This window comes from Arachis ipaensis, chromosome B1 (genome assembly GCF_059453495.1).
Source record: "Arachis ipaensis isolate K30076 ecotype BB chromosome B1, ASM5945349v1, whole genome shotgun sequence".
In the NCBI taxonomy this organism is placed as follows: Eukaryota; Viridiplantae; Streptophyta; class Magnoliopsida; order Fabales; family Fabaceae; genus Arachis; species Arachis ipaensis.
The window spans coordinates 74,685,653-74,697,915 of record NC_142436.1 but is presented as its reverse complement, the minus strand read 5'-3'; the positions used below and the strand labels follow the sequence as shown (position 1 = coordinate 74,697,915).

Here is a 12,263-nt window from a genome sequence, read left to right as displayed (position 1 = left end):
ATCATGATGATGTGGGCTTGGAAATATGGGTGGAGTCATCGAGATGTTAGTATGAGAGCATAAGCAAATTTTTCTATCTTTTGATAGTTCAATTCGGACCCTTGTAATGCTTTGCTGATGAAGTATATAGGTTGTTATCCATTGTCATCTTCTCGGACCAGTGTTGAGGCTATTGCCCGATTTCCTACTGCGAGGTATAATACAAGTGGTTCTCCTTCTCGTGGCCGATTTAGAATAGGTGGTTGTCCCAGGAACCTGTTGAAATCCTGGAAGGCCTGCTCGCACTCTGTTGTCCATTCAAACCTCTTTCCCTTCCTTAGAGTGGCGTAGAAGGGGAGAGATCTTATTGCCGATTCAGCTAGAAATCTGGACAAGGCTGCCAATCTTCCATTGAGTTCTTGTACCTCTTTAACGCTGGTTGGACTCTTCATGTCGAGTATAGCCTTGCATTTGTCCGGGTTGGCTTCAATTCCCCTTTGTGTGAGCATAAAACCCAAGAATTTGCCGGCTTCTACTGCGGAGGTGCATTTTGCAGGGTTAAGGCGCATGCCATTCCTTCTTTAGTGGTGTCAATATGTTTGGCCCTATAGGGCTTTGGCCCTACTTTATAGGGCCAGAAGAATAAAAAGCCCTTTAACTAATAGGGTCAAATTTTTAAAAAGCCCTCAGGGCCAAAAGCCCTCATGGGCCAAAAGCCCTAGGGCCAACCATGGGTTACCTAATTTTCTTTTTTTTTTTTACATTTTCTATTTCAACAACACACATAAAACTTATTAAAAGTCATTAGTTTGTTTTATCCCTTTATCATTTTTATGCGTAAAAAATAAAAAAAAATTAAAAAATAAATGTTAATAATGTACATTGATCATATTAAATCAAACATGGCATTCACTATCTCATCACCCTTTTTCTTACTCTCTAGAATTTACCATCAATAATGTCTCTAGAAAATCAAAATAAAGTTGACACAAAAATTCATCATCTAAAATCATGAATGTTGAGGGGGATGCATCGTTGCTGTTGACACTTCTTCTTCATGAATTTCACCAATTTCATCATCTAAAATCAACCAATTAAAAAATAGTTAGAAATTCAATTTAAAATATTATTTGAAAAAAATTTCATAAATATTTACCATCATGATTTGGAACAAATCCACGTAACCAACTCCTTGTGCAAATAAGCATTTGGACATGCTCATGAAGAGTGGAACTTCTATATTTTGTTAAAACACGTCCACCAATACTGAATGCAGACTCAGATGCTACCGTAGTGATGGGAATACTTAAAACATCTCTGGCTATAACTGACAGAGTGGGAAACCTATCCTCATTAATCTTCCAAAAATTCAGCACATCATACTTCAAATCATCTTCATTGGTGTGAATCAAACCTTCTTTTAGATAAATCTCTAATTCATCTTTATCCTTGGAAGTTTGGGTTTCACAGTCAAATTCTCTGAACTCCTAAAAGATATAGTATAAAGATTATTTAAGTAACGAATAAACATAATAGGAGAAAATAATACTATATTAAAATTAAATACCTTCATCACCATTTTTCTCTTCTTTGTAAGCCTTCCTTCTTCAGGTGACATAGGAGATTGATTACTACTTTGAGAAATTGTTGAACCACCAAAAGTATTTATGTACTCTCCATACAACCTTTTAAATTTCTCCAATACTTTATTTGCCTTCAATTCAAAGGTTGAAGGATCTAGTTTTTTGTAACAAAACCTCAAGAACTTTAACTTTAATCGAGGATCAAGAATTGTCCCAAAAGCCAAGACAGTGCTATAATCTTTCCAATATTTATCAAACTTCATCTTCATTCTGAAAGCCATGTTCATAATAATAACATCATCACAAGTTTGATTGTCTTCCAAAAGACATTCAATTTTCCAAACTTGCATAAAATACAAATTTGATGTTGGATATGATGAACCCGAAATGAGGTTTGTAGTTTCATAAAATGGCTCTAAAAATTCACATATTTTTTTTGCTAAGCTCCATTCTTCATTTGTCGGACAATCTTTATAAGCTCCATCTACAACACTAAGGATGTCAAACGCTTTTTCAAATTTAATTGCACTTTCCAACATCATATATGTAGAATTTCATCGAGTTGGAACATCTGATTTTAGACCAACACCTTCTTCAAGTTCTGCTTGCTGCACACAATCTTTGAATTTCATCATTCTCCCATCAGAAGCTTTCACATATTTCACACTCTCTCTTATTTTAAATAAAGCTCCAACAGCCACCTTTAACCCTTCTTGCACAATCAAATTTAAAATGTGAACGGAGCAACACACATGAAAATATTCTCCATCGTAAAGCAAACTATTCTGCTTACGTAGATGAGTTTTTAAGATGTTTTGCATGTTGTCATTTGCAGAAGCAGTATCTAAAGTAATAGAAAATACTTTCTTATCAATACCCCATTTCTTCAAAGAGTTAAATAAGACTGCTTCCATATCGGTTCCAGTATGGGGAGGAATCATTTGACAAAAATTCAAAATCTTACTCACTAGTCGCCAATTCTCATCAACAAAATGAGCTGTCAGACAAATATATCCTTCAGTGGTAGATGTTGTCCACACATCAGATGTCAAACAAATTCTATTAGGTATCCTAGATATCTTCTGCCTCAATTTCTCTTTCTCTGTTGAATAAATCATTTGAAGATCTGAAACTAAAGTGTTTCTAGAAGGCATTATAATCGTTGGACTAATGTAATTAATCCAATCTCTAATACCCTCATACTCAACAAAGCTAAATGCAAGATCATGTTTTGCTATAGCCTGAGCGAATTTTTTTCTATGAATATTCTGATCAATTTTGGTTGGCAGACCCTCTATATCATCATCAAATCTAATATTGAGGGGTATAGATTTACAAGAAACTATCTGACGACTTAGATGAGAAGTCCCGTAACCATTCTTAGTTTTTGGATTTTTTCCAATTTTGTATTCATGATGACAAAAATTGCATTCAGCCTTTTCAATACCATCTCTGTCTTTTCCAATCTTCTTAAAAAACCTCCAAACATTAGATTTTTTACCAGAATCAACACTACCAGAAGCTTGAACAGGAGTCTCAGAAATAATCTCATCATCTATGTTTATAAATTTCCTAATCATATCCAAATAATGTGTATTAAAATTCTATAGCAACAACAACAACATTCATTAATTCATATTAATTATTCATCTCTGAAGTTTCAATAAGAAGTAATTGAAGAGAAAACAGTAACAATCAATCAAACAAGCAAAGCATGTATTAGGAATGGAAAAGAAAGAGAAGCTGAAACTTAGGCCGAAAAAAAGTATCATCCCACCAGCAGACACAAGTATCAAGAGAATTAATTAAATTAGCCTCCTAGGACTAATCTATAACATATAGTCAAATCTCCTTTTCATCCAAAGATTTTGATAATCTGCTCAATCATACAGGAAGCTAAATAGAAAATGTTAACGAAATCTATGGTCATAGGAAAACTCATGGCAGAGAACTTCTAACTATATTATTATACTAAAACTACTAAGTTGTGCTATAAATTTTTATTGTAGTACCCACTTATGTAACCTTCACTTACTTGAGATGGTTGAGTCCAAATAGTTACCCTCCCATGAAAATTAGCTATCAATAATGCATGGGGACAAGGAGTAGGGGACCACTCAATAAACTGTACAGAATCACGAGGAGAATCTGCGGAATGTATACAGTGTAACTGATCAAATTCTCATAGACATATAAATGAAAAGATAGAAAGAAAACAAAGCAGTTCAATTGAAAGAAAGTAATGAAGTTAAAATACCTACTAGGACATCGAATACTGCACATTCAATAGGCCTCTCTGGGATCACAATATGTATAGGGATCCAAAATAGTGGATTTGCAGTTGAGCTATGAAAACAAAAGACCAGAAAAAGCAAGAAACATTACAGAAGATTATCAGTTATCTAAACTAATAGACATGTTGGCAACAGAACATTTAGTACATAATCAAAGATAAGGCGAGAAACACAGGCACTGGATAACAAGTGTACACTAACCTGGGAATTCTAGCACATGTTTCGTAGGGACAAGCTATAGCATTCAGTTTTCCACACCAGGAAATTGCACTGCGAAAAAGACACGCAATCAATAAGTTCTTTCACATACAGTTCTGAAATAAACACAACTAAATTTTCTCTACACAAGGTCCTTAGGAGATCAAAAGCATAATCTCAGTTTCACACCAACAAAATCATAGACTGCAAAATCAGTCTACAGTCTACACTACATAAGCATCAAATCACAAAGTTCTTATAATTTAAAATCAAAAGATGTCATAATAGAAAACCTCGGAATCCTTTAACAATATAACTTTGTGATCAGCTGCCCTTTTATTTTTTTGTTAAAAAGATAAAGTTATTTCTTAAATTTAGACCAAGAAGCCTTTAATTAAATAAATGAAGATAGAATCTTAAAGAAAGTCACATATGGAACAAGTGGTGAAAAATAGACAAAAGACAAGTGAAAAATAAATCAGACATCTGATCCAATAAGTTGAAGAAGATGGTGGTACATGTCATCCTGTAACAAAATACTAGACTCCATGGTTTTTATCTAAAATCAACAATACAACAATGTTCACTTTTTCTTCCTTTATCTCTAAGTATCTTTTCCAAGAGTATGTATAAGAAACAAGGAAAACAATTGCTACTGTTATACATAATATGTTTCCAAACCAGTAATATAAGAATTGTAAAATTGTAACTTGTAAGTAAAATAGTAAAAAGAAATTATTATGCAATTACCATTCTCATGAAACTCATCCAAATATGAAGATAATGAATCAAAATCAGCATAGAAAGAAAATATGGAATAGTCGAATAGACAAAAGCTAAACAATCCAATAGTTAATAATGCTAAGCAACAATACCAAAATCACATTAAACAAGTTTAAAAGCAGAACAATTGCTTATGTAGGAATCAAATAGCAGATTATTGAAAAATGGTAACTAAAACTCAACTTTGATTCTCAATTCCATAATCTCCTTTTAGAAAAAAATTGAAAACAAGTTCATAGTTCACAGTCCACAATTCATAGTTCAACCATTTTGAAATCACCCACCTCAGATAACAGTCAACAGAATTAAAATGGGTGATGTAATTGCAAACAAACAAAGAAGAAACTCAGAGAGGGACAGAAAATGAAGAAACCCACCTCTGATTCCACGTGAGGGAGGAGAAGTAGCCACGGATTTCGCAGGTAGAACGCAGATCCTTTCACAGTTTCACCGTTTCAATGCAAATCCTTTCACAGTTTCACCATTTCAACGCAAGTAGTTCTCAGCCTAAAATCTCAGGTCAGGGTCTCAGGGAGGAGAAGATTAGATTTGGGGCTTCTAGGGCTTATAGGGCCAGCCCTATTTTGCTTTTTTGTTGGGAGGGCTTAATTAGAGTTGGGGTTACAAAATATCATTTTATAATTTTTAGGGCTGTGGGCTAGAATTTTTTTGGAGGGTTGAGGGCTGGCCCTAAGGTTTGGACTAAATTGATACTTCTACTTCTTATAGTGTCAAATACTTGGGTGAGGTCGGATAGTAACGACTCTTCACTTTGTGTTTTTATTAGCATATCGTCCATGTAGACTTCCATGATTTTCTCGATGTGGTCTATGAAGACTTTATTCATTAGTCTTTGATAAGTGGCTCTTGCGTTTTTGAGTTCGAATGGCATGACGATATAGCAGTAGTTTGCTTTCAGAGTTAAAAAAGAGGATTTTTCTTGGTTAGGTGGGTACATCAGGATTTGATTGTATCCTGAATATGCGTCCATAAACGAGAGCTATTTGTATCCGGAGGAGGCATCTACCAGAGTGTCGATACTTGGGAATGGATAAGGATTTTTTTTGGCAGGCTTTGTTGAGATCAGTATAGTCGGTGCACATCCGCCACTTCCCATTTGATTTTTTCACCAAGACGACGTTAGCTATCCATAGTGGGTACTTAACTTCTCTTATGAATCTTGCCTCCAGTAGAGCTTGTACTTGCTCTTCCACAGCTTAGGATCATTTTGGTATGAGATTTATGCGTCTCTGCTGTACTGGCCGAGATCCTGGGTAAACTGCCAACTTGTGGCACATTAACTTAGGGTCTATGCCTGGCATGTCTGCGGCCTTCCATGCAAAGAGGTCGACATTGTCTCTTAAGAACTGTATGAGTGACTCCTTTATGTTTCCTTTTACGATTGTGCCGATATTGGTTGTTTTATCTAGGACATCTCCGATCTGGACTTTTTCTATTTCGCCTTCGGGTTGTGGGTGAAGTTCTTCCCGCCTTAGAACTCCCCCGAGTTCGATGGTGTGGAATTCTTCTCCTCTGCCTCTAAGGTTTAGACTTTCGTTGTAACAGTGGCACGCCGTCTTCTGAGCTGCTTTTATCGTAGCTATTCTTTCTGTGGTTGGGAACTTCATGCACAGGTGTGGAGTCGAGACTACTGCGCCGAGCTGATTTAACGTTGTCTGACCTATTAGGGCATTGTAGGCTGAACTCACATGGACCATGATGTAGTCTATATTGAGTGTCCTTGACCGGTTTCCTTTTCCAAAGGTTGTATGTAGTGAGATGTATCCAAGTGGTTGGATTGGAGTGTCTCCCAGCCCGAATAGGCTGTTCGGATATGCTCTTAGCTCTTTTTCTTCCAAGCCAAGTTTATCGAAGGCGGTTTTGAATAAGATATCAGCCGAGCTTCCCTGGTCTACCAGTGTGCGGTGGAGATTAGCGTTGGCCAATATGATAGTGATGACCATGGGATCGTCATGCCCCGAGATGATGCCAGCTGCATCCTCTTTAGTGAAAGTGATAGTGGGGATGTCAGGTGCTTCTTCTCCACCCTCAACCTGATATACCTCTTTAAGATGTCTTTTGCGAGATGATTTAGAGATTTCTCTTCCACAAATCCTCCATGTATCATGTGGACATGTCTCTCTGGTGTACGAGGTGGTCGTTCAGTTCATCCGACATCTTCGTCCCTTCTTCTTTTTCTTGGTTCATCTGCTCGGCTGGCTAAATACCGATCTAGTTTTCCTTCTCTTACCAGTTTTTCTATGACATTTTTCAAGTCGAAGCATTCATTGGTGGAATGTCCATAGATTCGATAGTATTCACAGTATTCAGTCTGATTTCCTCCTCCTCTCTTGCTTTTAATTGGGCGAGCTGGGGGGTATCTTTTCAGTATGGCATACTTCTCGATAGACATCTACAAGAGACACCCACAGAGGGGTGTAATTGTGGTATTTCTTGATCTTTTCTCCATGCTGATCTTCTTTTTTCTTGGACTCTTTATGCTTATCCCGGGAGGAGTAGGAGAATCCTAATTTTGAGGTCTCTCCTAGTCGAGAGTTTTCCTCCATGTTGATGTATTTCTCTGCTCGTTCTTGCACTTTATTCAGGGATGTGGAATGTTTTTTCGATATTGGGTGACTAAAAGGTCCTTCTCGTAAGCCGTTGATGAGACCCATAATGGCGGCTTCAGTTGGCAGACTTTATATGTCCAGACATGCTTTGTTGAATCTTTCCATGTAGCTGCGGAGACTTTCCCGATCTCCTTGCTTGATTCCTAATAGACTTGGGGCGTGCTTAGTTTTGTCTTTTTGGATGGAGAATCTAGCTAGAAACTTTTTGGCTAAATTGTCAAAGCTTGAGATGGACCTAGGGGGTAGGTTGTCGAACCATCTAATTGCTATTTTTGTTAAAGTAGTAGGGAAGGCTTTGCAGTGGACTGCATCTGAGGCATCAGTGAGGTACATTCAGCTTCTGAAATTACTGAGATGATGGTTGGGATCTGCTGTGCCATCGTATAAAGTCATGTCCGGAGGTTTGAAGTTCTTTGGGATTTTGGTCTTCATGATCTCTTTGGTGAATGGGTCTTGGTCCTTACGGGAGCCATCTTCGTGGCTGGATCGAGTAGTTTTGGCCTTGAGATCGGCTTCGAGTTTTAGGAACTTGTCCTCTAACTCGCGGCGTCGTCTAGCTTCCCTTTGTAGGTCTCTTTCGGCTTCTTGTTGATACCCGACCTCTTTTTCGAGTTGTTTTAGGCGATCCTAAAGTGCCTCCATGGCTCCCGTATTTGGTGTATTATTGTCTTTGTTAGGTTGAGAAATATCGTCTATTGTGACCTCCGCATTCTTATGTGGCGTTCTGTTTTCTAAATCAGAATTGTGGTTGTTGTCAAGGTTGTCCACCATGATGATGGGATGACTTCTAGATTCCCCGACAACGGCACCAATGTTCTGAGGGTTACCTGAAACTGTAGGTCAATCTCGGACGAGATCTTCTGTGCTGGTCGGCGCTGACGTGTCTGACTTGTGGGTGGTGGCCGGAGCCACCGCGCCCAACTTGTTGGACTTGTTAGTGATGCTGATCCTTTGTCACCGGAGGGTGGTGGTACCTGCAAGGGACTCCGATGCTTAAGTTAGCAAGGGTATTAAGCAGGTTTTTAGTAGTATCAGAGTATGAGTTATACCTGGGTGCTCCAGTGTATTTATAATGGTGAGGAATGACCTTTCTAGAGATAAGATAGTTATCTTATCTTATCTTATCTTATCTTTGAGCGAAGTCATCTTATCTTATCTTATCTTTGAGTGAAGTCATCTTATATCTTTATAGGCTTGTGCTGCCTTTGGATTTTGGTCGTGTTCCTTTTTTTTGGGCCTTTATTGGGCTTTTCGGGTGATTTGGCCGAGCTCATTGAGAAGAGGTCGGGTAGTCCTAACCTGAAGAGGTCAGTTGACTTGTCGTCAAACATCCCGGGTCGGACAGCTCGACCCAGGGTATGAACAGCGCTCAAGCAAAGGATGACGAGTAGATACAACAAGAAATTCATTCACAGAAGCTTCGCCTCAGACGACTTGGTCCTGATTAGGAATGACATAGGCGTAAGCAAATCAGGCGAATGAAAGCTTGCCGCCAACTGGAAAGGGACATATAAGATAAGTGAGTCCTTGGAAAGGGATATTACAAAGTATCCGACTTACGCAGCGGTGATCTCCCCAGATCATGGCACGCCTCCAATATGAGGAGGTATTATAGCTAGAAGCGAACTCCGCTCCCTGATGTACTCTTTTTCTCGAATTCATGGTTTTTTCCCAAAATAGGATTTTCTTGAAGGGGGTTTTAACGAGGCATCAAAGTGGGAACTAAGGGTTAAAAGTTTTAAATCCCTTAGCAGCTAACAACAAAGTTTTAAATCAATAAGCATTTGCTTTATCTCTTCATAATTCCATTAGTATTATTATTCTACGAAACGCACTGATTTAAGCTCGAAAAAGCATGAAAATCCTTTGACGGACCTAAGTGGTCGGCGAGATAAAACGATGAGGTACAAGTCGGTGTAAAGAGGTTACAAAGGACGGTCATGATAACTCGGGAATAATATCGCTAATGACTCACAAGTCAGAAAGCCCGAAAAAAACAAAATGCATCGCAAAAATAACCTAAGTTATGAAAATAATTCAATAAGTAAAATTGAATATGTAAAATCAAAATAATGGAACACAGAAAGAGATACAAAAATCCCTCGAAGATAGAAGTGAAGGTTTTCTCAAAATTACCCCACAAAAAGTTTTCGGAAAGTTTTAACTTAGAACAGTTCATATGACGAAAAACTTTTTCATAAACCAGGAAGATCAAAACAACAAAGGGTTTTTCGCAAAAAGCCTTATAAAAATCAGTCAACAAAAATTATTTGCAAGCATAAAAAATGCCCACAAACATACATAATCAAAATATTTTGTTAAAGGTCCTTATCCAAAAAAGGACCAACAAAACAAACAAATTTTGTTAATGACCCTATTAAGGGACAAGTGTTAGAAATCACCACAGAAAACAAACACATAAAAAATAAATTATTCAAAAAGGGCCCACAAGCCGGGCCCTAGTAGTTGAAAATCATTGTGAACCAAGGAAAGGATTAGAGTCATCAAGGGGAGTGGAACTCGGGTCTGCTGTAGGAGTCGGAAGGGTTGAAGAGATCTCTTCGGCTGCAGAAGTCGGAGCTTCAGAAGAGCTCGGCAGGAATCCTTCTTGTTGCTCCACCTCATGAGGAGGAGACTCAACAATACATTCCCCATGAGTCTTCAACTTAGAATTGGTTTCAGGACGAGGATGGAGGGGTGAAAGGTCCAAGTTAGGAGCGATGACTCCGACTTGTTCCTTAAACACCCTAAAAGCCTCTTCCGAGCTCTTAATGATTGAATCCTCCAGGTTCTGATAAGCTTCCCGATTCGACTCCAGCTGCTTCTACAGATCAATATTCTCAGAAAAAATCCTAACATAATTGAAAGTGGAGTAAAGAACATGAACTCATCCTTTTCTGAATGAGCTACTTTATCCGCATCTGCTAACTAATCCTGCGTAAACCACAGGTTATTCTTTATTAAAGCGCATTTTCGGCATGATCTCATGGTAGTCCGAGTGATCAGATTCAATTATTTTACTTTTTATTAAGTTATGATGCCAAGGCATCATAGCCTATTTTTCTATGCTTTTTCACTAAATTTTGGTTTAGTTTTCATACAAATTTTATGAATAAAGGAGCACAAACATGAAAAATCTCTGCATTAAGGAAATCTCAAGCACAGGTGAATTTTTGTTAATATACAGGGTAAATATGATGGAATAAGATCATACTAAGTGAAGTAATAATTTTGAGCATTATTAGCACACTTAGTAGAATAAAGATTATCCTGTATGTTACTTTGATACACTTGTTTGTTTGATGACAGGAAAAATAGAAGCAGAGAAACAGAGAAAAATAGAGTTGGAGAGCCAACATTGATGACAGAGTTTGAATAAATATTGGCAATGAACCAACACTATAAGGAAAATTTGAAGAAGCAACGTTGGAAGGAACGTTGGTGATCCAACGTTACCCCCAACGTGCGTGCAAAAGAAGCCTGGAAAAAGTTACAGCCACGCGTACGCGTCCCTCACGCGTAGGCGTGAATGATGAAGAAATGGCAAACCACGCGTACACGTAACACACACGTACGCATGAGTAGTAAAAAATGACAAGCCACGCGTAAGCGTCACCTGCGCGCATGCGTGAAAAGGCCAAGTTGGAGGTCACGTTAGGGATCAAACGCTGGGTCCAATGTCCGCGATGTCATCCGTGGGCAAAAATTTGATATGACATGTATGCGTAGGTCACGCGTACGCGTCGATTGGAAAAAAGCAAAATGCACGCGTACGCGTGGGAGACGCGTATGCATGGAATGAAAAATGTTGGAGCGGACATTTGCATGCCAACGTTGACGCAAACACGGATGACAGAGTCTGGGAGCAATTTTTAACACTGCAACATTACTAATGGCCCCAATTACACCCCTGGATCATGCAAGCAAGCAAAGCCCGTCAAACATCACCCAATCCATGGCACAAGAAGCATCTAGATTAGGAATTTTAATTCATTTTTGTAATTTAAATTTTCATCTTTGTAAGCCTATATATAGACAGTAGCTAGATTGGAGAAATCATTCTGGGTCGGAGGGGAGTCCAGGATCATGCAACCACAACCCCTGACACACACCTTTCATGCACTTTTCTTTCTTTTCTTTTCTTTTCTGTTAGTTTAATTTTAGTTTGTAATTTCCATTTTGAATTTGAAGTTTCAATTCCAGTTTTATTTCTTCATCTTCTTCTTTATTCTGCATTTTCATTTTTCTCTGTTAAATTTAGAGCAATGAACTAAACTAACTCTTTTCATTGGGTTAGAGAGCTCTATTTATATTTAATGGATCAATTGTAATTTTCATCATGATTTCTTTGTCTTACTAGAAAGCTTTCAATCTTAATTCAATTGAACAATTGTCTCGATGGAGAAATTGTTCATAATTGGATTTTCTCGGAGCTTTGACAAAGGAATGAGGAAATCATGCTAGAATTGTTTTCTCACACTAGATTAGGTTGGGGGTTGGATGGATGTAGTGACATGTAATCCTACCAATACTTTGATCTATGAAGTTGTGTGGTATAATCAGTGACCAAACTTCACCTCTTCCCGTGAACAATTAAACCAAGACATTGGGAAATTGTTCATGCTTAGAGAGATTAGTGAGCCAAGACATTGGGATCCAATCACTTAAGATTGCCAAGAAGATCAATGAATGCATTGATTGAGGAAGAGATGAGGATGAACTTGATCCAGAGAATTATAATATCTCTTGATCTCAATGTTCATTTTATTTTTCTTCATTTACTTTTTGTCATTTAC

General features: G+C 37.9%; 1 protein-coding gene across 1 annotated transcript; it reads right to left on the bottom strand.

The window, feature by feature from the left end:
- Positions 1 to 988: 988 nt before the first annotated feature.
- LOC148577055 (zinc finger BED domain-containing protein RICESLEEPER 2-like) lies at positions 989 to 3,025 on the bottom strand. The gene is made up of 3 exons (XM_088502835.1): positions 1,547 to 3,025; positions 1,136 to 1,463; positions 989 to 1,059 (listed from the first exon to the last, which is right to left on the bottom strand). The coding sequence occupies exons 1-3, from the start codon at positions 2,102 to 2,104 to the stop codon at positions 989 to 991; spliced, it is 957 nt and encodes a 318-aa protein (XP_088358961.1). The 5' UTR covers positions 2,105 to 3,025.
- Positions 3,026 to 12,263: the final 9,238 nt, after the last annotated feature.